The sequence below is a fragment of the Thamnophis sirtalis genome, unplaced genomic scaffold, assembly GCF_051295495.1.
Source record: "Thamnophis sirtalis isolate CommonGarterSnake01/CBP01778 unplaced genomic scaffold, rThaSir2_p1.2 scaffold_2, whole genome shotgun sequence".
In the NCBI taxonomy this organism is placed as follows: domain Eukaryota; kingdom Metazoa; phylum Chordata; class Lepidosauria; order Squamata; family Natricidae; genus Thamnophis; species Thamnophis sirtalis.
This window is the reverse complement of record NW_028261382.1, coordinates 7,018,838-7,045,060: the sequence shown is the minus strand read 5'-3', so window position 1 is coordinate 7,045,060 and position 26,223 is coordinate 7,018,838. Positions and strand designations below refer to the sequence as shown.

The following is a 26,223-nucleotide window of genomic DNA, read 5'->3' as shown; positions in this document are numbered from 1 at the left end:
AGCCGCCTCCGCCCCCCGATTGCCCACGTGTCGGGCCGGCTTCTGCGGCTCCGCCTCCCTAGCTCCGGAGCTGCGGTGCGTCGCCGCCTCTCGCCGGAGGAGGGGGGAACTGCAGCGGGAGGGAGGGGGGTAAAGGGGGGGGGGGACGCGGCTGTTGGAAGGGCCGCCCCGGAAAACTGGGGGGGGGCGGGGAGAAGGGGGGGGAAGCAAGCAACCCACGCGCTTGTCTGCGTTCTCACGCGCGCTCTGCAGCCGGGTTGCGCTGCGGGTTTTATTTTATTTTATTTGCAAGCCATATATGTTTTTTTGGGGGGGGGGGTGGAGTTTATTTGCAAGCCAGATCTTTTTTGGGGGGGAGTTTATCTTATTTTATTTGCAAACCAGATCTTTTTTGTGGGGGGTTATTTTATTTTATTTTATTTGCAAGCCAGATCTTTTTTTGGGGAGGGGGAGTTTATTTTATTTGCAAGCCAGATCTTTTTTTGGGGGGGGGGAGTTTATTTCATTTTATTTTATTTGCAAGCCAGATCTTTTTTTGGGAGGGGGAGTTTATTTTATTTTATTTGCAAGCCAGATCTTTTTTTTGGGGGGGGGAGTTTATTTCATTTTATTTTATTTGCAAGCCAGATCTTTTTTTGGGGGGGGGGATTTTATTTTATTTGCAAGCCAGATCTTTTTTTGGGGGGGGGAGTTTATTGTATTTTATTTTATTTGCAAGCCAGATATTTTTTCCCCCTGGTTTTATTTTATTTGCAAGCCAGATCATTTGGGGGCAGGCGGGGGGGGGGGGGAATTCCTGTCTGAGTTTCTTGGGGAGAGGGTTTAGTTTAAAATCCAATGTGATCTAAGTTTCCCCCCCCCCCTAAAAGGTTGCATCCATGCAGGATAACGTTGTGCGTTTGAATGGGTAGAGGGGGTTTGGTTTCAAATTGGAGGTAGGTTTTATTGATTGATTCATTTATTTTGGGACTGGGTTTATTTGAGCAGATCATGGGGTGAAATGTGTCTTTTTTTTCTTTTGCTTTTTCTCCCCACCCACCCCCCTTTGGAAACCCTGCATCAGTTGCGGCATTTGGGCTGGGTGGAAGGAGGGGGTTGCAGCCTACAAAGAGAGGGGGGGGGAAGCCTGGATTGGGAGTTGAAGGAAAACACGAGCTGCAGTCTGCATTTGGGGGGGGGTGTCTTTTGGTGCAGTGAGAAGTCGGGGGATTGAGAAACCCTGGCATGGTTAAAGCCCGGTTCCTGAACCACCCGGACACAACCTTGCTAAATTTGCTTGAATGGAGTGCTGGAGGATGGTTTTTTGAATAAGGAGGATCCTGTAAGGCAAGGTTAGCAACCTGCAGCTCCGGAGCTGCATGTGGCTCTTTCATCCCTCTTCTGCAGCTCCCTGTCATCAGTCGGCTTCACAGTTGATGGGGGTTTCGGTTAGGACAGGTAGAGGAAAAAGGATGCCGCGCTAGGAGGAGACTCTATGATGGGGGAACTAGACTTCAGATCAGTTCCACAACTGAACGTGTGTGTGTGTGTGTGTGTGTGTGTTAGGACCTTTGTGGCTTTTGAATGTTTAAGGTTGCCGACCCCTGCTGTAAGGGGTGAGTTTGATCACAAAAGCCCGTTGAGGTTTCTTATTTAGTCCAACCTTCTACTCAAGAGATCATTATCCACCCAAGATAAGTTCATGTAGCAAGCTGTTCCACTGGCCGTTAGCTGGGATCATCAGAAATGTCTTCTCGAGTCCATAGTAAACTTCATTGATCAAGAAGAGTCCATCTAAGTCTACTTCTTGGGTTTTATCCATTGGTTCTGCTCCCCCCCCCTGTGGGCCAACTGAGACGGTCAACTTGTGGGTGACCACCTGCGAGATCTAAAGGCTACCATAATTGCTGTCCTTGCTCTTCTCATTGGCATAATAAACATCCTAAGTAATCCTTTTAGCCATTCCAGTTTGGTTTCTAAGTCCTTCAGATATTCCTTGATCTCCTGAACTTGCTGGAATATCTGATCTGTAAACTGATTTTTGCATAAGCCAGTTGACAGCATTCATGCTTGTTAAACTACAATGACTGAATTCACACAACAGAATTGGCTCAAGCCAAACAAGCTGTATCTCTGCAGGCGTTCAAGCTGGAGTTTTTCTCATCTTCTTGGAGATGAGTCCACATTTGAGGTCTTCCTTATTCAATTTAAGGGACGTGTCGGCTCAGTGTCTAAGACGCTGAGCTTGTCGATCGGAAAGGTTGGCAGTTTGGCGGTTCGAATCCCCAGCGCCACGTGAACAGAGTGAGCTCCCGTGACTTGTCCCAGCTTCTGCCAACCTAGCAGTTCGAAAGCACGTAAAAAATGCAAGTGATAAAATAGGAACCACCTTTGGTTGGGAAGGTAACAGCGTTCCATGTGTTGAGTCATGCCGGCCACATGACCACAGAGACGTCTTCGGACAGTGCTGGCTCTTCTGCTTTGAAACAGAGATGACCACTGCCCCCTAGAGTCAGGAACAACTAGCACATATGTGCCAGGGGAACCTTTACCTTATTCAATTTAGGTTTTATTGTGTGTGTGTGTGTGTTTTTGTGTTATTTTTTTATTTTGCTTTATTCGTATCCATGGAGTGGGGGGGGTTTCCTAAATTAAAAAAAAAAAAATCTGTCTGTTGAACAAGGATTATGAAAAACTAACCAATAAATCAATGCAGGTAGTTTTCCTTCTAGGGAAATGCCAGCCAGAAAAAGGGGAAACTCGGTTTCTTTGTTGGTTGTTGCTAAAACACACTGTTGTCAGTTCAATTGCCCCCCTCAGCTGCAGAGGATGACAGGAAATAAGAAATAGCAGTGTCAATATCCCATTACTATAAACCTTATCTGGAAAAACCCTAAAACTTTTTAGATTTATAATTTTTGAACCACAGTCTGCCACCACCAATTGTTCCACTTTCGTGAATATGGCCTAGGACTGCAATGAAGTAAACTAAACCAAAGATAGTTGGTTTGTTCTACACAAACACACCACACCAAAACAATCCTAATTTGTCGTCCAGAGTTTAGTAAACCCAGTTAGTAAGCCCAGACTTGTAACATACTACATTAGGTTAATTTTAACCATAAAGGAGAATATTTGTAGCTTAGAGATGAAATGAAGGTGCTCTCTGTTATTGAAGGTTTAAGTGTGCTGATTGTTTTGTCACTCAAGCAATTGCATTGATACTGAAACTATATGCATCGCATTTCCAAGATTGTTTTCCCTTTTTAAAAAAAAAAGAATTCCTAATTTTCATTCTACATCAAGTCATCTATTTGGAAATGAAAATACGGACTTGCCATTTGGTACGATCTTCCGGTTTATGATATTTGAACTGCTTTCTTTCTTTTTTTTCATGCAACAATTTCGCTGTCTGCTTTTTTTCTAATTTTAAAAAAATATATTACCATATTTGTACAATGTTTTGGAAGGTTTTAGATTTCAAGGGACGGTTTGGAAGCCTTTGAAAGAAGTGAAAAAGATTTGGAAAGCTAACCGATTCTCTCTTTCTTCTCTTTTTTTAACCCTCTTCTAGTATCTTTCTTCAAAGTCAGCGTTTTCAGGACAGCTTCTGATTTTTTATTTCTTTCTTCGATCGTAGCTCTCCGTAGATGGATCCTCACCCACCCACCCCCAAGCCTCCCACCCACCCTGCAAGTTTCCATCAGCAATGTCAACATCTTTAATAAAAGCCGAAGCTATTCCTTGCATTTCAGTATTGAAATAAATTACTGGGTTGGAGAAAAGGGACGGGCGAGGGGAGACAATTTGAAAAGCTGGTTTCAAACGCCCATTTATAATTTACAATAAATGATGATTTATAATAAAACGGCTTAACTTTCATCTCGCTTGAAGGGCGCCAGATGCTGGGATGCAAAGATGTGAAAAAAATTTTCTGGGTTCTCTCCTTTGTTTTTCAGTTATTCATACCCTTGGAAAGGGTGTGTTTTTTTTTTAAAAAAAAATATTTTTGCATCCAATCTTCCGTCCTGGGATTTGGGGCTGGAGCGATGAAAATTTGGACTCAGCCGGTCCGTAACCTGGCTGCGATTCCTCCTTAAATTCGCATTTCAGTTGTACAAGGGACAAGATGTAATCAAAGGTGCAAAAAGTAAGCTATTGAAGAGATCTGTTTTGCACAGGAGCAGCCCCAGACTTCCAAAACCAAGATATATTTTTTTAAACTCCTGACATTTCCTACCTTCATCATCTAATGTTTATTCCAAATAGCCTTTGTCAAGCTGGTTATGCCCTAGGAAGATACCCCATTGGGCAGAGTGTATTTCCTCCTTAAGCCCAGAGAAAAATTTTCTGCTGAGAGACCATCTGGTCCTATATAGATCCTCCAGTATTTCTAGGTCTGAAGAAGGCCAGTACTCTACAGGTGATTTATAGCACCTTCCTAGCACCTCCCAGCCATTGCTGGGGTGATAAAACCTCTCCTTGTTACAGTTAAACTGGCATAGCGATGCTTGGGTGGAGCTCAAAGATGCTAGGTTTGTCTAGGTTTATTGGATTTATATGCCGCTCTTCTCCCAAGGACTCAGGGCAGCGTACAACATAAAAGAAAACACATATTACAAAAATTAATTCTACTCTAGTCTATTAATTCTACTTTACTCTATTCCATTCTATTAATTCTACTCTACTCTACTTTATTCTATTAATTATACTCTATTCTATTAATTCTACTCTACTCTATTTTATTCTATTAATTCTACTCTATTCTATTAATTCTACTTTATTCAATTCTATTAATTCTACTCTACTCTATTCCATTCTATTAATTCTACTCTACTCTATTCCCATTCCCAATTCCATTCCATTCTATTCCCATTCCCCATTCCATTTCTCCTCTCCTCTCTTTTATTCCTACTCTACTCCAAAAAACAAATACTTCAGATCTGTTAATCAACTCAATCAAGGGATAAAATACTGTGTGGTATTTTAGTAAAAGAATCAGTCTCCAATTCACCGGGGATAGCATTCCCAAGTGTAGCTAGGCACCGGCCCTTACGGACACAGGATCGTCCTTCATGTGATCCAAAACAGTCTTTAGGCTAGGTAACGTGTGACATAATGAAGCAAACACGGTCTTGTTCAAAATCCAGAGAGACAATCCTCGGTATGTAAAATACAATTTATTATAGTGCAGCCATTCATAAGTTAATCAACACCACAATATTCCATTCAAAACTCAAAACATCTCACCAATAAATACTGCATCAAAGTGTTTGGAGTGTCAGATCGTCATTGCATCACAAGCTAACAGTGGTCATTTCTACAGGGCACCCCCTTTGGACAACGGGCAAAACTGGCTGCCCACATTATAAAAAAAAAAAAGACACTGATCAGTTTTCCAAGTGGAAAGTACAGGGCAGTGATTTGTCAAGCTGTTTTCAGGAATGGCAGAATGTCAATTTACCTGGAAACACGGAATCACTTAGGAATATTTACACCTCTTCCTAGGCCTGTGTAGATGGATTCAAAGGAGTCCCACTGAGCCACCTTCATGAATCCATCTTTCTACATAATAATCACAACAACTCCTCTACGCTGCCTTCAAAAAGCTTTCCAATTTCAGTTCACCAGCCAAAGGTTGCAAACTCTACTTTCAAAAAAAGCCCCTTCAGTTAAAAAAAATATTTTCCTGGGGAAAGGAGTATCTTTGGAGAACCCCCTCCCCCCCAAAAAAAAACAAAGGAAGGAAGGAAGGAAGAATGAATGAATGAATGAATGAATGAAAGAAAGAAAGAAAGAAAGAAAGAAAGAAAGAAAGAAAGAAAAAGGAAGGATGAATGAAAGAAAGAAAAGTAAAGAAAAAGAAGGATGAATGAAAGAAAGAAAAGGAAGGATGGATGAAAGAATGGATGAAAGAATGAAAGAGTAAGAAAAGGAAGGAAAGAATGAATGAAAGAAAGAAAAGGAAGGAAAGAATGAAAGGACAGAAGGAAAGAAAGAAATCAAAAGAAAGAAAAAAGAAAAGGAAGGAAAGAATGAAAGGAAGGAAGGAAAAAGAAAGAGGAAGGGAAGGAGAGAGAGAGAGGAAGGGAGAGAATCCTGCCTCCTAGCACTATGATTAAGTTTCAACTAAAGAAAATATGCCAATGGTTTTGATCATCTAAGTTGGATTGTTTTGGGTCAAAAAATTAGGGGGTTGTTGCCTTTCCCTTGAATTTCAATGGCATGAGTTCAGAAGGTCCATTTAAGGCTGGAATGTTCAACCTTGGCAACTTTAAGACTCGTGGACTTCAACTCCCAGAATGGCTGGCTGGGGAATTCTGGAAGTTGAAGTCCACAAGTCTTAAAAGTTGCTGGCTGGGGAATTCTAGGAGTTGGAAGTCCACAGATCTTAAAGTTCCTTGGTTCAGGAATTCTGGGAGTTGAAGTCCACGGATTTAAAAGTTGCCAACGTTGGACACCCCTGAGGAGAAAAATGGGATTTGGAGCACACCGGCTTGCCGATTGTTATTAGGGACTCTACTCTCCTGAAGGATGTTCCTCAAACATAAGCTATTGATGCTCTTCATGTGAACAGAGGACTCCACCTCTTCATTTTCCACTCTTTTTTTTGGTCACGTGGTTGTCATCCCTTCCTCCCAATCCCAAAAGGCAAAAAAACAACAACCAGATTTGTTGACCAAACGCAACACTTTGAGATGTCTTTGAAATTAGGCCAACAACTAATTTTTGTATTTTGTACTATAAACCAGGGGTAGTCAACCTTTTTATACCTACCGCCCACTTTTGTATCTCTGTTAGTAGTAAAATTTGCTAACCTCCCACCGGTTCCACAGCAATGGTGATTTATAAAGTAGGGAAGTAACTTTACTTTATAAAATTTATAAAGCAGAGTTATAGCAAACCCCTACCGCCCACCATGAAAGCTGGAACGCCCACTAGTGGGCGGTAGGGACCAGGTTGACTACCATTGCTATAAACTAATTAAAAAAAATAGCATTTCCCCAAAACTTAGGCCAATAACTGATCCCTGGTAGTAATCCTGTCTCTCTAACAAGACAGGAAGACCTCAACCTACAACCAGGAGGAAAACTTGGCCCATTACAGTCGTAAGTCAGTCACAAGCAGATCATCATATGACCAGACCCGATTCTACAACCTTAAAAGTCATTAAGGGACTGCCACGGTTGTAAAGTGAACTCCACAGCCATTAAGCGAATGCTGTGGTTGTTAAGCAGCCTCACTGACAACCGGAAGTAAACACCAAAGTGTTGTAAATCAGGTTAAAATTGCAAACAGCCACAAATGTGAGCTTGTTGCCACGGATGTGACCACAAGGAGCTACAGGTAGCCCTCGACTCCCGACCCACAACTGGGACTGGAATTGACGCTGCTCAGCGAGAGATTTGTGAAACGACTCCCGCCCCCTTTTACGACTTCTCTTGCCACCGTTGTTAAGTGAATCGCGGCAGTCGTTAAGTGAGTAGCAAGGTTGTTTAGTGAACCTGGCTTCAAAGCCCCTGGTTCCGCGAGTCGGGAGGAGCAAAAGGCGATCACGTGACCTCAGAGCAGCGCGACCGTCGTAAGTACGTGCCAGTTCCCAAGCACCTGAATTTTGATCGTGTGACCATGGGAATGCTGCGGTGGTCGTAAGTGTGAAAAATGGTCATAAGTGGCTTATTTCAGTGCCGTTGGAACTTCGGTCACTAAATGAACTGTTGTTTATGTCGAGGTCTGCTTATCTTTGGCACAGCAAATACAACCCGCCAATTTTAATTTTGAATTATTTCTTTAGGGTTCAGTTAAGAGAGTTTCCAACCAGGCTCGATGGATGCCTTCCATAAGAGCCCAAAGGAAGATGGGAAAAGGGGAGATAGCAGTAGCAGTTAGCAGTTAGACTTATATACCGCTTCATAGGGCTTTCAGCCCTCTCTAAGCGGTTTACAGAGTCAGCATATCACCCCCACAGTCTGGGTCCTCATTTCACCCACCTCAGAAGGATGGAAGGCTGAGTCAACCTTGAGCCAGTGAGATTTGAACAGCCGAACTGCAGATAGCAGTCAGCTGAAGTGGCCTGCAGTACTGCACCCTAACCACTGTGCCACCTTGGCTCGGAGATATGCCAGGTTTTCCCTTCCCCACAATCTTTAGGGCCGGGGGTCTCAAGTAACCAGGAGATGCCCCGTCACTAAACCAGATCAAACCACTCAAAGAGCTTTGCACCCACTCGCCTAACCACACACGTTCGTTTTACGCGGCCTGCGTTTCTATCCCGAAGTTACTCCCAAGATGACCGAGGCAGTGTAATTCGTCTTCTGCATCATTTTGTGTTGTTTCCCCCCACCACACACACACACACCAATCTTATGAGGTAGGCTAGGCAGAGAGATAGGGACTGAGGCCATGGGTGCTCAGTGTGCTTCACGGCTGAGTGGGGACTTCCAATCCAGCCTACCCATTGCATAGCACTCTCTTTCTCTCTCTCTCTCTCTCTCTCTCTGTGTCATCTGAGACCTTGAAGAGCAAGGAAGGAGAATCTCTCCCTCGCTTCCTGCTTCTATTATGGAATGTGCAAACAAGCCCTCAGGTACCCAGATTTAAAAACAAAAACAAATCCAAAGCAAAAAAATAAAAACAACTACCAACCCCTTACACTGGTTTCTATTTTAATGCCAAGTTGACTTTAGAAAGGAACGTTCACTTCATGCAAACACGACATGGACAGCGTGATTTAAAATGCTAAAGTCCCCTTAAACCAGTTACGATTTTCCCGAAAGTCTGGCTTGTAGAATGATTATCCTCTTATCTAAGGGGGGGGGGGGAAGGTAGTTCCAAAAAACAGAATTATAAACATGTTCTGACTATAGCAACACATAAACCCTCTTGCCCAGCGCTCCCGCGTATGATAAAGGTATATAGGTTTATAATATAGTCTATCTAAGAAGTAGCTCTGAATTGGGCAGCTATGTGATAAATACTAACAAGGTGTCTCTCTCCATCTTTTCACCATCCATTTAGGGTCGACTTTGCGGCAGATTTCCTCCCCCCATTAAACTGATGTTCCGTGGGAGGGTGCGATCCTATGATTCCCTATGTGGATACATGTTGGGAAACCGCCCTGCTACTTAAGCCCAGATCTGTGGAGAAAAACATCAAACAATGGTTAGCTATGTGACAGGGATTCAAAGAAAGAAAGAAGGAAGGAAAGGAAGGGAGGGAGGGAGGGAGGGAGGGAGAGAGGAAGGAAGGAAAGAAAAAAGAAAGGAAAGATAAAAAGAAAGAAGGAAGGAAAGGAAGTTAAGGAAGGAAGGAAAGAAAGAAAGAAGGAAGGAAAGAAAAAAGAAAGAAGGGAGGAAAGGAAGAAAAAAAAGAAAGAAAGAAGGATGGAAAGAGAGAAAGAAAGAAAGAAAGAAGGAAAAAATAAAGAAAGAAGGAAGGGAAGGAAGGAAAGAAAGAAAGCAGGAAAGAAAGAAAAAAGAAAGAAAGAAGGGAGGAAAGGAAGAAAAAAGAAAGAAGGAAGGAAAGAGAAAAAGAAAGAAAGAAAGAAAGAAAGAAAGAAAGAAAGAATAAATAAAGAAGGAAGGGAAGGAAGGAAAGAAGGAAGGAAAGAAAGAAAAAAGAAAAAAGAAGGGAGGAAGGAAGGAAAGAAAAAATGAAGAAAGGAAAGAAAGAAGGAAGGAAAGAAGGAAAGAAGGAAAGAAGGAAAGAAAGAAAGAAGGAACGAAGGAAGGAAGGAAAGAAGGAAGGAAAGAAAGAAAAAGAAAGAAGGAAGGAAAGAAAGAAAAAAGAAAGAAAGAAAAAAGAAAGAAGGAAGGAAGGAAGAAGGAAAGAAGGAAGGAAAGAAAAAAGAAAGAAGGAAAGGAAGGAAGGAAGGAAAGGAAGGAAAGGAAGAAAAAAGAAGGAAGGAAGGAAGGAAGGAAGGAAGGAAGGAAGGAAGGAAAGGAAGGAAGCAAAGAAAAGAAGAAAGAAAGAAGGAAGGAAGGAAGGAAAGAAAAAGGAAGGAAGGAAGGAAGGAAAGAAAAAGGAAGGAAGGAAGGAAGGAAGGAAGGAAGGAAGGAAGGAAGGAAGGAAGGAAGGAAGGAAGGAAAACAACATCCTTACCCTTAGAGTGTGATCCCATGATCCAGAACAAAACGCCGTCCCGTCGGGTGAAACCCTCAAAGTGCTCACACGGTTCTCGTGACCGAACAAAATGGAGACACGTGACCCTTTGAGGACATCCCAAACGTTGATGGTGTAGTCGTTGTAGCCGCCAAATAATAAACGCCCTGTGGACAAAATATTGGTCAGGTCTGGTCCCAATATGCAATGCTCCAATATGCAATGCTCCAATACTTCAGGGGCTGCCCCAAAGATGAGGGAGTCAAGCTATTCTCCAAAGCATCTGAGGGTAGGACAAGAAGCAATGGGTGGAAACTAATCAAGGAGAGAAGCAACTTAGAACGAAGGAGAAATGTCCTGACAGTCAGAACAACCAATCAGTGGAACAACTTCCCTCCAGAAGTTGCGAATGCCCCAACACTGGAAGACTTTAAGAAGATGTTGAATAGCCATTTGTCTGAAATGGTATAGGGTTTCCTGCCTAGGCAGGGGGTTGGACTAGAAGACCTCCAAGGTCCCTTCCAACTCTGTTATGCTTTATTCCGCATCACAGCATTAAGAGGATGACAGAATCGGTCAATCAATTGTGCTGTTGACACAACCAATCAATCAAAGCTCCCAAACAGATTCACAAGTAGAAGAAAACCACTTTAAATTCTAAAGGGAAAATGGATCTTCAGCCAGCAATCATAATGCACAACACAGCCGTAATTCTCAGCTCAACGTTCCAATCGTATGATTTTGTGATTTTACTCCAGTGTAATAAACAGTGTAATAAACAGATGGTTCAGTGGCTAAGACGCTGAGCTTGTCGATCAGAAAGGTCGGCAGTTCGAATCCCTAGCACCGCGTAACGGAGTGAGCTCCCGTGACTTGTCCCAGCTTCTGCCAACCTAGCAGTTCGAAAGCACGTAAAAAATGCAAGTAGAAAAATAGGGAGCATCTTTGGTGGGAAGGGAACAGCGCTCCATGCGCCTTTGGCGTTGAGTCATGCTGGCCCCATGACTACAGAGACCTCTTCGGACAACGCTGGCTGTTCAGCTTTGAAACGGAGATGAGCACCGCCCCCTAGAGTCGGGAACGACTAGCACAGATGTCCGAGGGGAACCTTTACATTTTAACAAGCCTATTTAACTCACCTATTTGAGTGAATTCACTGGGCTAAAGGAAACATTGTGGGCTTTCCACCTATATATTCTAAGCGAGAGAGCTGAAACACACCTAGAGTTGAAGGACCAAATCAGGAGAGATTATTTTAAGTCTCAAGGTCTGGAAGAGTTTAACTTCCCTGATGCTGCTATCATCAGCCAAGCTAAACTGGAAGGAGACCACGCTTAAGTCTCCTCCTTGTTAGTTCCCTGAGAAAAGAAAATACATCAGGATTCACATCTCACCACTAAGAGAAAAATCCACGCTGGAGGCTCCGAAGATGATGCTTTCTTTGGAATAAATAGCCACCTCTCTGTCTGCTCGAAGGTCATATAAACGGCACTCAAGAAGAAGAAGAAAAAAGAAAATTCATTATCTAGATCATTTTTAAATGCTATGATCATAGGCAAGGTTTTAGCCGTACTGGTAAAACTCCCTTATAACCCTGCTTAATTAGGGGTAGAGTTGGGATGGACTGAATGCAGCTGAGCGTTTACTGGCCGTCTGCCCTTCCTGACAGCACGGGGAGTTCACAGCAGTAGATAATTTTTTTTCTCTTTGTGCCCTAGAAGAGAAACATCTGCCGCTACCTGGGATCGAACTCTCAACCTTCCAAGCGTGAGGCAGTGTCCTCACCACTAGCCCACCACACCGCTCCTCTTAGCTATGCCAACAAAGCTACATAAATAAATCTGAATACTGTGCCCTACACACTGATCAGTTACGATCACATTGCCCAGGTGTGTCAGGCTTCAATTCCCATGGATTCAGGGGTGGGATTCAACCGGTAAGGAATAGTTTGGGTGAACCAGTAGCTCCGACAATCAGCTGGGAGCAAACTGGTTTGCCCCAATGATTAGATGGGCCCCCCTTGCCCACACTATTTTGCTACATTTATCTTCTCAGCTGATTCGTGCAGCTGTGTTACTCCTCAGAAGAAACCCGGAAGTGTTCTTCAAACTGTGCATGCGCGTGCAAATCGCATAATCACCGAACCCGTTGTCAAACCGCGAGGATCCCACCACTGCATGGATTCCATGCAGTGTCAGTCCTGCAGCCATCTTTTCTTTTGAATCTTTGGCCTGCCACACTTTCTATTATTCTACTATGCATTTTCTATGGTGGGAAAATGGGAGGGGGAGGATTGTACGGAGTTTAGATGCTATGTAGCCATAACAACATTCTTTCTAGAAAGCCAAGGTCATCCTTTGTCTCTGCACCTCTGCACCTGACCGGAACTGGATGGGTGGAAGCTGCCAGCATGGCAGTGGGAGATTGGACCATGTGATGGACTTGTGGGTTTGGGGGCAAGATCTTGAACTTTCAACTAGGTGGAGAAAACCGGGAAGCTTTCAGATTCAGGTTTCCCCAGATGTGCCAACATGGCTCTCTTCATAAATTGGAACTTTGAGCAATAATATGCCTTGGACTCTGATTTACTTTTAGATGCTATTTGGAACCCTGGCATGGAGCTTCTTTGCTCATTCTAGAGTCACCATCCCTAATCTGTCTCTCTCTCTCTCTAAACTGTTTTGGATCTCAATCTCCAGAATTCTCACGTATGAATATTCTGCCCAAGGAATTCTGGGAATGGAAGGCTATACATACTGGAAGTTGCCTAAGATCAATTGAAATCAAAAGAGGCTGCCCTACGAAACTGACGTTGGAAGCACATTCTTAGCTGTGAAAACCTAGCATTTGGTGCCTCAACTAATGGATTGCCTTATCAAAGAAGCCCATCTTGACCTTTTTGGTTGACCAGGTAAGTTATGAAGTGGCTTCCCCAAGAGAAGACATCTCCTTTTTAAAAAAAAAAAACAGGATGCATTTATTTCAACTGTCCTTTTTCTCTAGATTTCCTTGCTGCCTTGGGAGATTATTATTTTAGCTTATTTTTGTTGCGAAAGCATTTTTACACCACTTTGGAATAATCTTTTTGGCATGGAAAGATGGGGGCAGGATGTCCAAAACAAGCTAATAAATAACATTTAACATTAGCTTCCAATAACATCCCATCCTTCTTCTACCTCATTTGCCATTGTTAACTTTTTCCCTCCCGCATAAATTCCAGAGCTGTGGTTTGGCTCCTAGAGAATTACATTCAACCCATTTGTTTAGGAGATTTCTCTGGCTTATTGATTTGTCCCCCCCCGTCCCGCAGGAGTGCAGGGCAAAATATCTGTGGATTATTCCATGTTAACCCTGCAAGGGCAGTGAGGATGAAAAGATCTGAGCTAAAAGCCCTGGAGAAATTCCAACGCTAAGAAGGTATTTTAAATCTTAAAGGGATATTGAACCCTGGTTCAGATTCAATAAGGACAGAGAGATTAGTGAAATTCAGCATCCCTCTAAGGAAGCTGGCCAATAAAATAATCAAATGCATATCTTGAAGTACATTCCCAGAAGTCTTAGCCAATGTAAGTAGGGGATGCTGGAAGTTGCAAGAGCAACATCTGGAAGTCAAAGATTGCCCATCCTTCGATCTAGGTCAGCAACCTTAAACACTCAGAACCACAAAAGTCCTAACCGGAAGCCCCCTGTTTAATTCTGGAGCCAATCAGAAGTCCAGTTCCCCCACCATAGAGTCTCTTCCCAGAGCAGCATCCTTTTCCCTCTACCTGTCCTAACCGAAAACCCTATCAATTGTGGAGCCGACCAGCAGCAGGGAGCCGCAGCAGAGGGATGAAAGAGCCACATGAGGCTCCAGAGCCGCAGGTGGCCAACCCCTGGTCTAGGGCTTATGCATCCATCAAGTGGTAATGGGAAAATTTTAGAGGAACATTCATTGACCTAGGAACTTGATGTCGGGCAGAGACATGAGATCTCAAGTCCTTCAAAGGATCTGGAATTTGCACGCTTATCATTCCCAACTAATGGTTGGTTGAGGCTGATAGGAACTGGGAGTCTAACACGATCCCTAAGGTGCTTTTTCAAGAGGCAACTGGACTTCCTTCAAAGGCATTTCACTTCTTAGGACAAAGTGGGAGAAGAAGAAACACGATTAAAAGTGAAATTCGTGAGAGCCCAAGGGAAAATGGATAAAAGGGGAAGAAGGGGGGAAAGAGTTGTATTAGTAGATTAAAGGGAATAGTAGTATGATTGGTATTGTTATGCAACTAATTAAGAAATAAAGAAAGTATAGTATATTGTTAATTGTAGAAAAAAAATGAAAGAAATGCCCTCTATGTCAAAACGTAACTAGAGGATATATATTGTTTATAGTAAAATAGACCTGTAGTGAAATATGAAATGATAATTTGGTGCAATTTTTGAAGGGGCAATTGAAGATATTGTTTACGTACAAAGAAAAAATGAGTATATAAAAAATGGAAAATGGTGGGAGAAAATGATTTGGCTGACAGTGAAAATCAAGCTATGATGTAAAATGGATTATATAAAGGAGAGGATGTAAAAGGGAAGATCCGGCCAACACTTTGTTTCTATAATATGTGTAAAGTTGTATTAAAAATACAAAAAAAGTTTGAAAAACAAAGGCGTTACACTTCTCATCCAAGAAGCTTCTTCAGTTCCGACTGGATGGTTGGGATGAAAGAGCCACATGCGGCTCCAGAGCCGCATGTGGGAAATGGAAGGGTTAATATTCCTTGCATAGAGTTGAAGTCGGAGCTGAAGAGGCTTCTTGGATGAGAAGCGAAACATCTTCAAAGAGAAACCAGGAACTCCAGTTGCCTCTTGAAAAAGCACCTTTGGGACAACCATGACCTGGATGATGACTGAGAATCTCCAGACATTGAATCTAACACTATTTACAGGAAAGATTCCTGGTTTCTCTCTTCTCTACTAGCAATGATGGACAGCTAATGAGAACGTGGGGCTTGATAGCAACCCGACTCCTGAGTTTTCAGACATAGAGATCTTTCATCAAGATATCTGTGGATTCCAGTTGACCAAACATCTCAGGCAAACCACCAGTTATTTCTCTGAACACCACAAACCATCTCTTCTCAACACACATTGAAGGGATACGATGGCTAAGCCACTTTAATCAGTCATTCACAAGCTGCGCCCAACAAGCCACTGTTTAGGCCCAGCCTTCGTTTGTGGGGAAGGAGTGTGTCTCTCTCAAAATTAAATAATGCTACGTACTGTGGCATCATCTGAACCAGAGGCAAAGGCGTCTCCACTCGGGTAGTACCTTCACAAAGAGAAAGAAAAAAGAGGTCAGGCCACTTTTGAAGCAATCTTTGTCCATCCTTGCGAAACACAGCTGAGCCCTTGGACTTTCCCTTGATCGTGCCAGGATTTAACCAGGCAATGGCACGAGTAAGGGAGATTCTCGTATTGACTCACATCCAAATTTTCACCAGCACTGGAAAAGCCAAGATCGTTTGGATCAGTCCTTGTCAGAAGCTACCAACCGGTGAAAGGTTCAAGTTAAGAGCCGAGGTGGCGCAGTGGTTAAATGCAGCACTGCAGGCTACTTCAGCTGACTGCAGTTCAGCAGTTCAGCTGTTCAAATCTCACCGGCTCAAGGTTGACTCAGCCTTCCATCCTTCCAAGGTGGGTAAAATGAGGACCCAGATTGTTGTTGGGGGCGATATGCTGACTCTGTAAACCGCTTAGAGAGGGCTGAAAGCCCTATGAAGCGGTATGTAAGTCTAACTATTGTTACTTAACTATTTTTTTTTTATTGAACATTTTTGGGGGGAAAACCAAACTTTTACAAATGTTTAGTTCCCACCCCCCACCCTCCCCCCTCCTCCCCAACCTTCCCCCTCCCCTCGACTTCCCAGAACCAATACAGGGTATAAATCTTTAACAAAGAGAATCTAAGGTAGAGTTAAAAAGAAAAAACTCAAAAAGATAGTTAACAACGTATTTCCATTGAACTCTAGCTCCTCCTTGCTGTCCTAACTCTAGATAATTTATAATTCCTGATCTCTAATCATAAGCTATCTGGAATTTCTTAGTCCCATATTTGTTTTGAGTATAGTCAATCCATCTTTTCCACTCCAGTTTATATCTCTCATTTGAATGGTCCTTAAGATATGCAGATATTTTGGCCATCTCAGCTAGGTTTGTTACTTTCAATGTCCATTCTTGAATAGTAGGCAAATCTTCCTTCTTCCAGTATTGCGCCACCAACAATCTAGCTGCAGTTATTAAAAGCAATGTCAACCAGTGAAAGGTTCAAGTTAACTACTTTATTGTGTTTTACCTATACTACAGGAATGTTTCCCCAGGCTCCTTGCCTTCTCCTGGGAACAAACAGTTATGGTCCCAAGTTATCTCTTGCGGCTGTGCGATGATTTGAGGCTACTTCCCGGCTTGATCCCTACGCTTTGCCTGAATGGGTGTTTCCCAACAGTTCTTCAGTTTTGAGTTGGATCCAGAGGATGGCAGACCAGCAGAGATGGCACAAGAGGCCCATTCCACCCCCCCTTCTGTCCTCCTGCCACAAAGCTTTTTTTTTTTTGTCAATAGGCCCCTAACACACCATTTCAAACATAGGATTCTCACCTGACACCGTTAATATCCGACTCGTGGGTTTCGAAGGATTGAATGCATTGTCCGGTCCTCATGTCCCAGATCATTGCTTTTTTATCACACCCCTAAACAAACGACAACAACAATATAGAAATAAGAAGACCACCCTCCAGTCCTTCCGCGCCGCTGTAAAGATCTGGCTGTCCCAGCTGGCCTGGGGTTAAGATTGTAGCCCCACTCGAATTGTGCGATTGTTGTGTTCTTTTTAACATGCTGTATTGTCTATTGTTTGTCTTTTCCCCCTCCCTTTTTGAATTGTGAGCCGCCCTGAGTCCCCTCAGGGAAAAGGGCGGCATACAAATAAAGGCAAAACCAAAACCAAAACCAGAAGAAGCTCCATCTCCAGGTGGGAAACATGGAGCACAAGAGGCCGCAAAACAGATGCTGTTTGTTTGAAATATCCTTATACAGCCTAAACACCTGCTGTTGTGGCCCGCCTGTGGCCAGCAGAGCTGGCAGCAGAGTCAGATAGTGAGGAGGTTGGAGAGGAGCACGGGCCAGTCCTGGAGGCTGGGGAAGGCTCTGATGAGGGCTCTGCATTGGAGGCAGAGACGGGGCTGAGGCTGTCTGGCAGTGATCAGGTGCCTATGGAGCTAGGCAGCAGTGAGGCAGAGGAACAGCTGGAGCCTGTTCCCAGTGTGCGCAGGTGCAGAGCTGCCAGAAGAAAAGAACAACGCAGAAATCAGGGTCGACTTGGGAGTAAAGCCACAGGAGGAAGGTGATTGGCCCCTCCCATAAGGCATAAAAGAGGAGCGAAAGGGGAGTGGGCTTTTGCAGGAAACAATTCGTTCCTTCGGTCGTTAGATTTGTTTCAGGAGTGTGAAGATCTGTCCGTGAATCTCAAGAGACTCTGTGCCCAGAGTCTTTCCTTGCACAGCACCTCATTTGGAAAATATTTACATGGCAGCTTTCCAAGATAGATGAGGTCTGTAGTCCCAAATATTCCTTTGAAAGACTGTTTGCAAGGCCTTGGCTGAATGTGAATGAGAGGAATTCACATTCATTTAATAAAAGGGGTTTTTGTCGGGACCAGGACTCTGCCTCGTGCTTTTTGGGGAGGCCTGGGTCAGAACGCCTGCCTCCTGCTCCCACCCTGTCCACAAGCTTTAACAGCAGCAGTAAGGAGACTCCTTGCCTAGCAACCACAATTGGGATTGGGAACCTGGTCATTCAGCAAAGGGGTCATTGATCCCTGTTCTGACCCCCCTTCTTCGCCCGTTCACAGACGACAGTCAGACAGACTTAAAAGGAAATAACTTTATCAGTCCTGGCTCACGCTGGCTGCGAGCCCCAAATAAACATAAATAAAGTCTCTGGCAAAAAGTTTATGCAGCAGAATGCAAAAACAAAGAGCTCTTACAGCAAAACCAGGTTTATAGAAAGAAAGCAAATCACTTCTCCAAGTGTCTCTTTGAATCAGGGTTACAGAAAGCAAATCACTTATCCAAGTGCCTCTCACAAACAAACCACGACCGATGAACGACGAACGAACGACGAACGTTGACGTCTGCAACCAGGGCGTGGCACCATCAGTCCTTTTATCTCCAGAAGACGACACTAACCAGCAACAGCTGGAGCAATATTCCTGCATCCCGACTCAACTCACAGCAAACTTCTGCTGAGTCAGATCCCCATCCTGCATAAAGATAAGCTTGACTTACCCCGGACACAAACGTGTTCCCGGTTTCTGAAGGAGCAAGATCCAGGCACAAGACATCTGCCCCGTGTCCGTGGAAACTCTGTAGGAGCTGCCCACTTTCGACGTCCCAGAGGGCACAGGTGCCATCCCCGCTTGCCGTCAAGAGCTTTGGGAGGAGAAGACAATTGGCATCAAGCAATTGACCCCCAAGTCACAGATTCTCTTGGCTTCTTCCTTCATCCACCAGATCCCCATCAAACGGTCCTTTGATTCATAGTAAAGGACCGTGTCTCTCTGGAATGAATGGATTTACTAAACCTTTGGTCTGCAATGATAGGAGGAGGAGAGGCAGAGGCTTGGGGGCAGAGTCAAGAAAGGAATCAGGTCCCCATGAGTTCAGAGAGAAAAATGGACACCGCCAATAGATTCCTAGCCCATCGGGATGCTTAGGAGGGAGCTGACTTTTCCAACCCGTCGTACCTACGTTTCCTGGTCAAATACATGGGAAAATCCCATGGGGGGGGGAAACCCACTTAGGGTTAGGTCCCCATGAACTCAGACAGGAAAATGGACACCGCCAATGGATTCACAGCTCATCGGAATGGTTAGGAGGGAGCTGACTTTTCCAACCCGTTGTATCTACATTTCCCGGTAAAATACATGGGGAAATCCCATTGGGGGGGGGGGGAGAAACCCACTTAAAATTAGGGGTGGTTCTCCATGAATTCAGAGAGCAAAATGTATCAGGGTCTACAAAAAACAAAAGTGATTTGGTCTTTTGTTTCCCCCATCTGTGTAGTCAACACCGTGATTAAATCAAACACAGATATGTAAAAGAGAGAACTTAAATTTTCTTGGCTTCAGACGCCATCGTGGGGAAAAAGGTTGCATGCTGACTATTGATTAAGAAGCAATTGGATACCATTCCTGTTTGAAATGGGAGCAGTGTATCAGAGCAAGTTCCACCCATTACATTGGAATTTGTCCCTGAAAAATTAAAAAAAAAGAAAAAAGAAAGCCACATTTTTGCTGAAAAAAGACATCCACGTCTAGAAAAATGGAGGCCTTTTCATCCAGAACTCTCTTTTCATTGGTTTCTCATTCCGAAAAGATCTCCAAAAGTTAAGTTTGGGATTCAGAATATTCAGTCGCTCGTGATTCTGCATCGCCCTGGCTTCAATTATTCCACCAGCCTCTTCTCTCTCTCAAGGCTAGAATTTCATTTACTCAGAGCCCACAGGTAGATGGGTGACACAGGTTTCCATAGCAATAGACTTGCACCGTCATCCTCGGCTTATTCCTGGAAACAGCGGAGTGAGAAACAGCAATTTCCTCTCACATCCCAGAATAGACTCCTCTCGAGCTGATATTCCGCTAGGCACACCGAAAGAGCTCTAACGCCGTGCTCAATTTTGCATCAAAAGCACCTCGGGCATTTCTTTCAGAGAAAAAGAGAATGTTAAGCAAACATTCTCTTAAGCGGAACATCCCTGAACTTAGCAAGATGATGGAGAATGAGCCTGTGTGAGCTTCTCCTGCAATCCTTTCGTCCTTCTCCTGCAGCCTTCCCGGTTTCATTCAGTCCCAAGAGAAGACAAATTTGAGAATCTTATCCCTGCAGGGTCCCAAAGGTGCTTTTTCAAGACCACCTAATGCCACCGGTAGCCTCCCACCGTCCAGTGCGATCCCACAGAGTTGGCCTCCTCAGGGTGCCGTCGGCCAGACAGTGTCGGCTAGCGACCCCCAGGGGGAGAGCCTTCTCTGTGGGAGCGCCTTCCCTCTGGAAAGAGCTGCCCACCAGGTACACTGGTTAACTCTCAGGCACAGCTGGCTAAGGATTGGAGAGTTGGTGCTGGACACATCTGGAGGGGATGAGCCAAGGCAGTAAGGAAGTCGAGGAGTTAGGAGTTAGTTAGGAGCCGAGGTGGCACAGTGGTTAGGGTTTGATTATTTTATTTAATTTGTATGCCGCCCACTCTCAAAGAGACTCAGGGTGCAGTACTGCAGGCCACTTCAGCTGACTGTTATCTGCTGTTCAGCGGTTCTAATCTCACTGGCTCAAGGTTGACTCAGCCTTCCATCCTTCCGAGGTGGGTGAAATGAGGACCCAGACTGTGGGGGCGATATGCTGACTCTGTAAACCGCTTAGAGAGGGCTGAAAGCCCTATGAAGCGGTATATAAGTCTAACTGCTATTGCTATTGCCTTACACTCAGGAGTTCGATCCCAGGCAGAGGCAGATATTTCTCTCTCTCTCTGGGCACCATGAGAATATATCCACTGAACAAAACTCCGCGTTGGCAACAGGAAGGGCATCTGGCCATGAAACACTGCTAGCTCCACTCAATTCCCCAAACTTCACCCCACAAGGGATTATGGGGGGTGGTTAAAAAGATGATGACAAGAGCCCTTACTAGGTGGGGTTCAGTTCTGTGGGACGAGAAAAGGTTGACTCTGATTTTCCTCTATGAAACAAGTGAGTGTTTTCACAGGGATAGTGAAAACCAGGCTCCCTCAGAACTACACAACTTTTTAGTTTTAGTTTTTTAGTTTTAGTTTTATTATTATTTATAGGCCGCCCTTTTCCCTGAGGGGACTCAGGGCGGCTTACAAAATATAGGGAAGGGGGTACAAAACAGTAAACATGAAACAATACATGAGTAAAAATAGTACTCAACATTCATTCTTCATTCGGGTGGGGACAGATTGTGATCTTTATCCCCAGGCCTGACGGGATAGCCAGGACTTGAGGGCTGTGCGGAAGGTCTGGACGGTGGTGAGGGTACGAATTTCCACGGGGAGATCGTTCCAAAGGGTCGGAGCTGCTACTGAAAAGGCTCTCCTCCGTGTGGTTGCCAGTCGACACTGACTAGCAGCTGGAACTCGGAGGAGGCCTAATCTATGCGATCTAATAGGTCGCAGGGAGGTAATTGGTAATTTTCAATGCAAAGAGTAACAACAACAAGATGTACTTGCCTGCATATCAGAATTAGTGAAGCTGCAAGCTGACAGGTAATTGGTGTGCATTGCGACGGATTTCTTCTTAGCGGCCATGTTCTCATTTTTTTCAAAGGCCAGGGGATACACCGAGCATTTGTTATCCAGGCCCCTAGATCAAAAACAGGAGGAAAGGGAAGAGAAGGAAAGTCCCTTTTTAAAAAAAAATATCATTTTGAAAATATCACTGGAGCATTCTTCCCATGGTCTCTTTGAGAAAGTAGACCATGGTAGCAGATCTCCTAGTTCTCCCCATCACAAGAACACAAAGGGGTCTTTTCCAAAAGATAGTTCATTATTCAGAATAATCAGATGGACCACCGATTTTTCAGGTTGGGTAATAAAAGAACAGAATAGAATAACAGAGTTGGAAGGGACCTTGGAGGTGTTCTAGTCCAACCCTCTGCTTAGGCAAGAAACCCTACAACAAATCAGATGGATATCCAACATCTTCTTAAAGACTTCCAGTGTTGGGGCATTCACAACTTCTGGAGGCAACTTCTGTTCCACTGATTAATTGTTCTCACTGTCAGGAAATTCCTCCTTAGTTCTAGGTTCCTTCTCTCCTTGATTAGTTTCCACCCATTGCTTCTTGTCCAGCCTTCAGGTGCTTTGGAGAATAGCTTGACTCCCTCATTTTTGAGATATTGGAAGACTGCTATCATGTCTCCCCTAGTCCTTCTTTTCATTATAGACCTACCCAGTTCCTGCAACCGTTCCTCTATATTTTAGCCTCCAGTCCCCTAATCCTCTTTGTTGCTCTTCTCTGCACTCTTTCTAGAGTCTCCACATCTTTTCTACATTGTGGCGACCAAAACTGAATGCAGTATTCCAAGTGTGGCCTTTCCAAGACCTTATAAAGTGGTATATAACCCTTCACAGGATCTTGATTCTACCCCTCTGTTTATTCTTCTATGTTTTCTATTTGGGCTGAGTTATTTTAATGGAGGAGGTTTTGTTTACACCATTCCATTACACTCACTCTCTCTCTCTCTCTCTCTCTCTCTCTCTCTTCTCTCTCTCTCTCTCTCTCTCTCTCTCTCTCTCTCTCTCTGTCTCGCTCTCTCTGTCTCGCTCTCTCTCTCTGTCTCTGTCTCTGTCTCTTTCTCTCTCTCTCTCTCTCTCTCTCTCTCTCTCTGTCTCTCTCTGTCTCTCTGTCTCTCTGTCTCTCTCTGTCTCTCTCTCTGTGTGTTTGTCTGTGTGTGTTATTTTGATGTTTTCAGATAGTGCCCAGAGTCTGGCAATAGGGGCAAGATAAAAAAATATATCAATATGCCTTAATTTATACATGCAGCCAAACCATTTCTCTTTCCACCGAGATTAAAATCCAGCCAATATTAAAAAAAAGAAAAAATATATCCATTTGGGAACCCATCGGGTTTAAGAGAAGAAGCCGCATCGTCCGTCACGATCAAAACACCGGTTTTCAAATACCTTCCGTTAAAGAGGCTTCTGCTTACCCACATGCAATGGCGCATCCAGACGGAGCATAGGCACATGCCATCACCCAAGTGCAGGGCATCGTCACTGCATGCTCCTGAAATACAAGGCATTCCTTTGCATCTCTCAAGCCAACATTTAACCCAGCCTTGCCACCGGACAAGGAGCTCTGCTCTGAAAAGTTCATGGAGAAGCCCGAAGAGCAAAAGGTAGCCAATTCCCACAACACATAAATTTGGTGCTGCGTATCATCAAGGCCAACCAGAATTTGGGGGTCTCCATCCTTACCCCAGCAATGCAAATGAAAGACAAAATGGGAGGCACTTTCTCTACCCTTCTCCCCCATCCAACAGATCCTTCAGACAGGGAGCAATCTGGTGGGGATAGATGTTCTTAAGCGACTCACCTTATTGGTGGTGAAGCCATCCCAAACAATCACCTTCCCGTCCTAAAGAAGAGAAGGAAGAATTTCTTTTAAAACACAAATATTTCATCATTCGTCAATCATTAAAACATCGAAGTACAATTTTTTTTTTGTCTTTGTGCCCCTCCCTCCCTCCACCCCCTTACCCCCCCTCCTTCCCCCCCCTGACTTCCCAGAACCCGTACACGGTATGGATTTTTAACAAACACAGTCTAAAATCTATTGGGGAAAAAAAATAAAGAAATTAATGACATTCTGCATTGAGCTTAGCTTCTTCTTGCTGAACTAACTTTAAACAATTTAAATCATTTCTGATTTTAAGCATAGGCTAACTGGAATTTCTTGGTCCCGTATTTATTTTGTATATAGTCAATCCATTTTTTCCAGTCTCGTTTATATCTCTCGTTTGAGTGATCTTTAAGATATGCCGATATTTTAGCCATCTCGGCTAAGTTTGTGACTTTCAATGTCCATTCTTGGATTGTAGGCAAGTCTTCCTTCTTCCAGTACTCGTCCCTCCCCTCCCAGCCACTCCTCCCCTGCCAACCCCGGCTCCTTAGGGCCCCAACAGGAAGCAGTTACTGGAGCTAAGCAGCCACCATGGGAAAGACTTGGCAAAACATCTGGCTCAGTTCAAATTGGATCTGACCGAGAAGGAGGCTCAGCAGAAGGACCTCACTGAGGACTAGGGGCATAGGCTTTCCAAGCAGAGGGAAGGCCTGCGGGAGTGCAAGGCCAGGTAGAGGCGCCTGGAGGCTCAGCGGGCTGAGATGGTCAGCCAGTTCCAGGCCATGATGCAGTCCCACTGGAATGAGGCTCTCCGGCTCTTTGCCACCAGTGGCGCTTCCCCTCCAGCCTTTGCCCAAAGCCCCCCACCAGGAGGCTGAAGCAGACCCCAAGTCAGAATGTCTTCCCCCTCCAACCCACACAAGAAGACCCCGAAGGGGGAGACTCTCTGCAGCTACACAAGCATTCATTGCACGTATCCGGCCCAAGGGCCGTAGTTTGAGGACCCCCTGATTTAGTGAAATATTAAAAAATGCAAATAATTTTTCTACAGACCACCCAAATTTTCTCACGGACCACCAGCTGGCGACTGCTGGTCTAGACAAGGTGTTCCTCAACCTTGAAAGTTCTGAGGATGGGTGGACTTCAATTCTGGGAGTTGAGGTCCACCCATCTTCAAGCTGCGAAAGTTGAGAAACACCAGTCTAGAAAGAAGAGAGAGAGACTTGGGAGACCGCCTTCTGCCGATTACCTCCCTCCGACCGATAAGATCGCACAGACTGGGCCTCCTCCGAATCCCATCCGCCAGTCAATGTCGACTGGCGACTACACGGAGGAGAGCCTTTTCTGTTGCAGCTCCGACCCTGTGGAACGACCTCCCCGTCGAGATACGCACCCTCACCACCGTCCAGGCCTTCCGCAAAGCCCTTAAGACCTGGCTATCCCAACAGGCCTGGGGATAAGCCTCTAATTTGCCCCACCCGAGTGTTGAATGTTGAATGCAAGTTGTGTTTTTATTACTTTATTTATTTTGTTCACATATTGTTTGTTTTGAATTGTACCCCCTCCCTAATGATTGTAAGCCACCCTGAGTCCCCTCAGGGAAAAGGGCGGCCTATAAATCCAAATAAAATACTAAAAAAAAGAAGAAGCCCCCCCCCCCAAAAGAACCCCAATATGAACGAGTAAAAAGTCCCGTTACCTGGGAGGAACTGACGAGCCTCCTTTTGTCCTTGCACCAGTCCATGCAGAGGACTTTATTCCCGTGGCCTTTCAGGGTCCTCCGTGTCTTCATCACAAATTGTCCCAACGCTTCCACTCGCTCCGCCACCTGGTGCACTATGGGAAATTCACAAGTGGCATTGAGACCCAGGCCACCCCCTGAAGCAGGCCCGGTCAGGACCCCAGGCGAGATGCAAAGCTAAGAAGGGGGTTAGTAGAAGACCTGGAGAAGAAGGGTCAACCTAGGACAGTGATGGCGAACCTATGACACGCGTGTCAGTGCTGACACGCGTAGCCATTTGGGATGACACGCACAGGATTTCATGCGATTCATCCTCGGCTCCTGCACGGCCGCCGAGGATGAAAAAATCTGTGCTGGAGGAACGGGGGGGCGGGACGTGTGATCTCCCCCGCCCATACTCACTCACTGTATCGCTGCCGCCCCTTTCTGAGCGCAGGGGCTGCTGGTAAGGCGTGCGTGCCGTGCGCGCACACACGTCATCAGCGCGGTGAGGGAGGACCCGCAGGAGCGCGGGAACAGTGCGCGCCTCTCTCCAGTCAGGCCGGCACAGAGAGTCTACTCCTGGGACTGTCGGTTACGACCGCACCACAGCAGGGAACAGCGGAGTGCCAACGGGAACTGTGAGCGCCATTAGCAGCAACTATAAATTGCGCAAAATTATGTTTTTGTCGAAGTGACACACAACACGAGTTATGCTCGATTTTTTGCCGATTTTTGACACACCACGCCAAAAAGGTTGCCCATCACTGACCTAGGAAAATGAAGTGGGCCTTCAGAGCAAGGACTGAGAAAGATGGACCATCTCACCTATTGAAAGACCCGGTCTTCCTTTTAGAATCATACGGCACTGAAATTTAATTTGATCAAGGGAAAAAACAATTTCCCCACACCTGATATTCTCTAGGTATGTGTCGTGACCTGCCAACGGCCAGGGGAACTGGCAGCAGAGTCGGACCCTGAGGAGGTTGGGGAGGAGCATGGGCCAGTCCTGGAGGCAGGGGAAGGCTCGGACGAGGGCTCTGTGTCAGAGGCAGAGTCGGGGCCGAGGCCGTCTGGCAGTGATCAGGTGCCTATGGAGCTAGGCAGCAGTGAGGCAGAGGAACAGCTGGAGCCTGTTCCCAGTGTGCGCATGCGCAGAGCTGCCCGAAGAAAAGATCAACTCAGAAATCAGGGTCGACTTGGGAGTAAAGCCACAGGTGGAAGGTGATTGCCCCCTCCCATAGGACATAAAAGAGGA

General features: G+C 45.0%; 1 protein-coding gene across 2 annotated transcripts in view; it reads right to left on the bottom strand.

Annotated features, from left to right (window-relative positions):
* Positions 1 to 2,639: 2,639 nt before the first annotated feature.
* Positions 2,640 to 26,223, bottom strand: part of GNB5 (G protein subunit beta 5) — a 31,556-nt gene continuing 7,972 nt past the window's right edge. The window contains exons 3-12 of one of the 2 annotated variants that reach the window (XM_087704175.1): positions 24,945 to 25,081; positions 23,219 to 23,260; positions 22,833 to 22,909; positions 21,352 to 21,484; positions 18,399 to 18,542; positions 16,711 to 16,802; positions 15,337 to 15,385; positions 11,475 to 11,571; positions 10,081 to 10,247; positions 2,640 to 2,799 (exon numbers count right to left, since the gene is read on the bottom strand). In XM_087704175.1, coding sequence (XP_087560301.1) covers positions 2,665 to 2,799; positions 10,081 to 10,247; positions 11,475 to 11,571; positions 15,337 to 15,385; positions 16,711 to 16,802; positions 18,399 to 18,542; positions 21,352 to 21,484; positions 22,833 to 22,909; positions 23,219 to 23,260; positions 24,945 to 25,081 — 1,073 coding nt within the window. In that variant the 3' untranslated portion in view covers positions 2,640 to 2,664. Of the gene's footprint in view, positions 2,800 to 5,139; positions 9,117 to 10,080; positions 10,248 to 11,474; positions 11,572 to 15,336; positions 15,386 to 16,710; positions 16,803 to 18,398; positions 18,543 to 21,351; positions 21,485 to 22,832; positions 22,910 to 23,218; positions 23,261 to 24,944; positions 25,082 to 26,223 lie in introns of those variants that run through there. The other variant, XM_087704176.1, reaches the window with a different exon arrangement.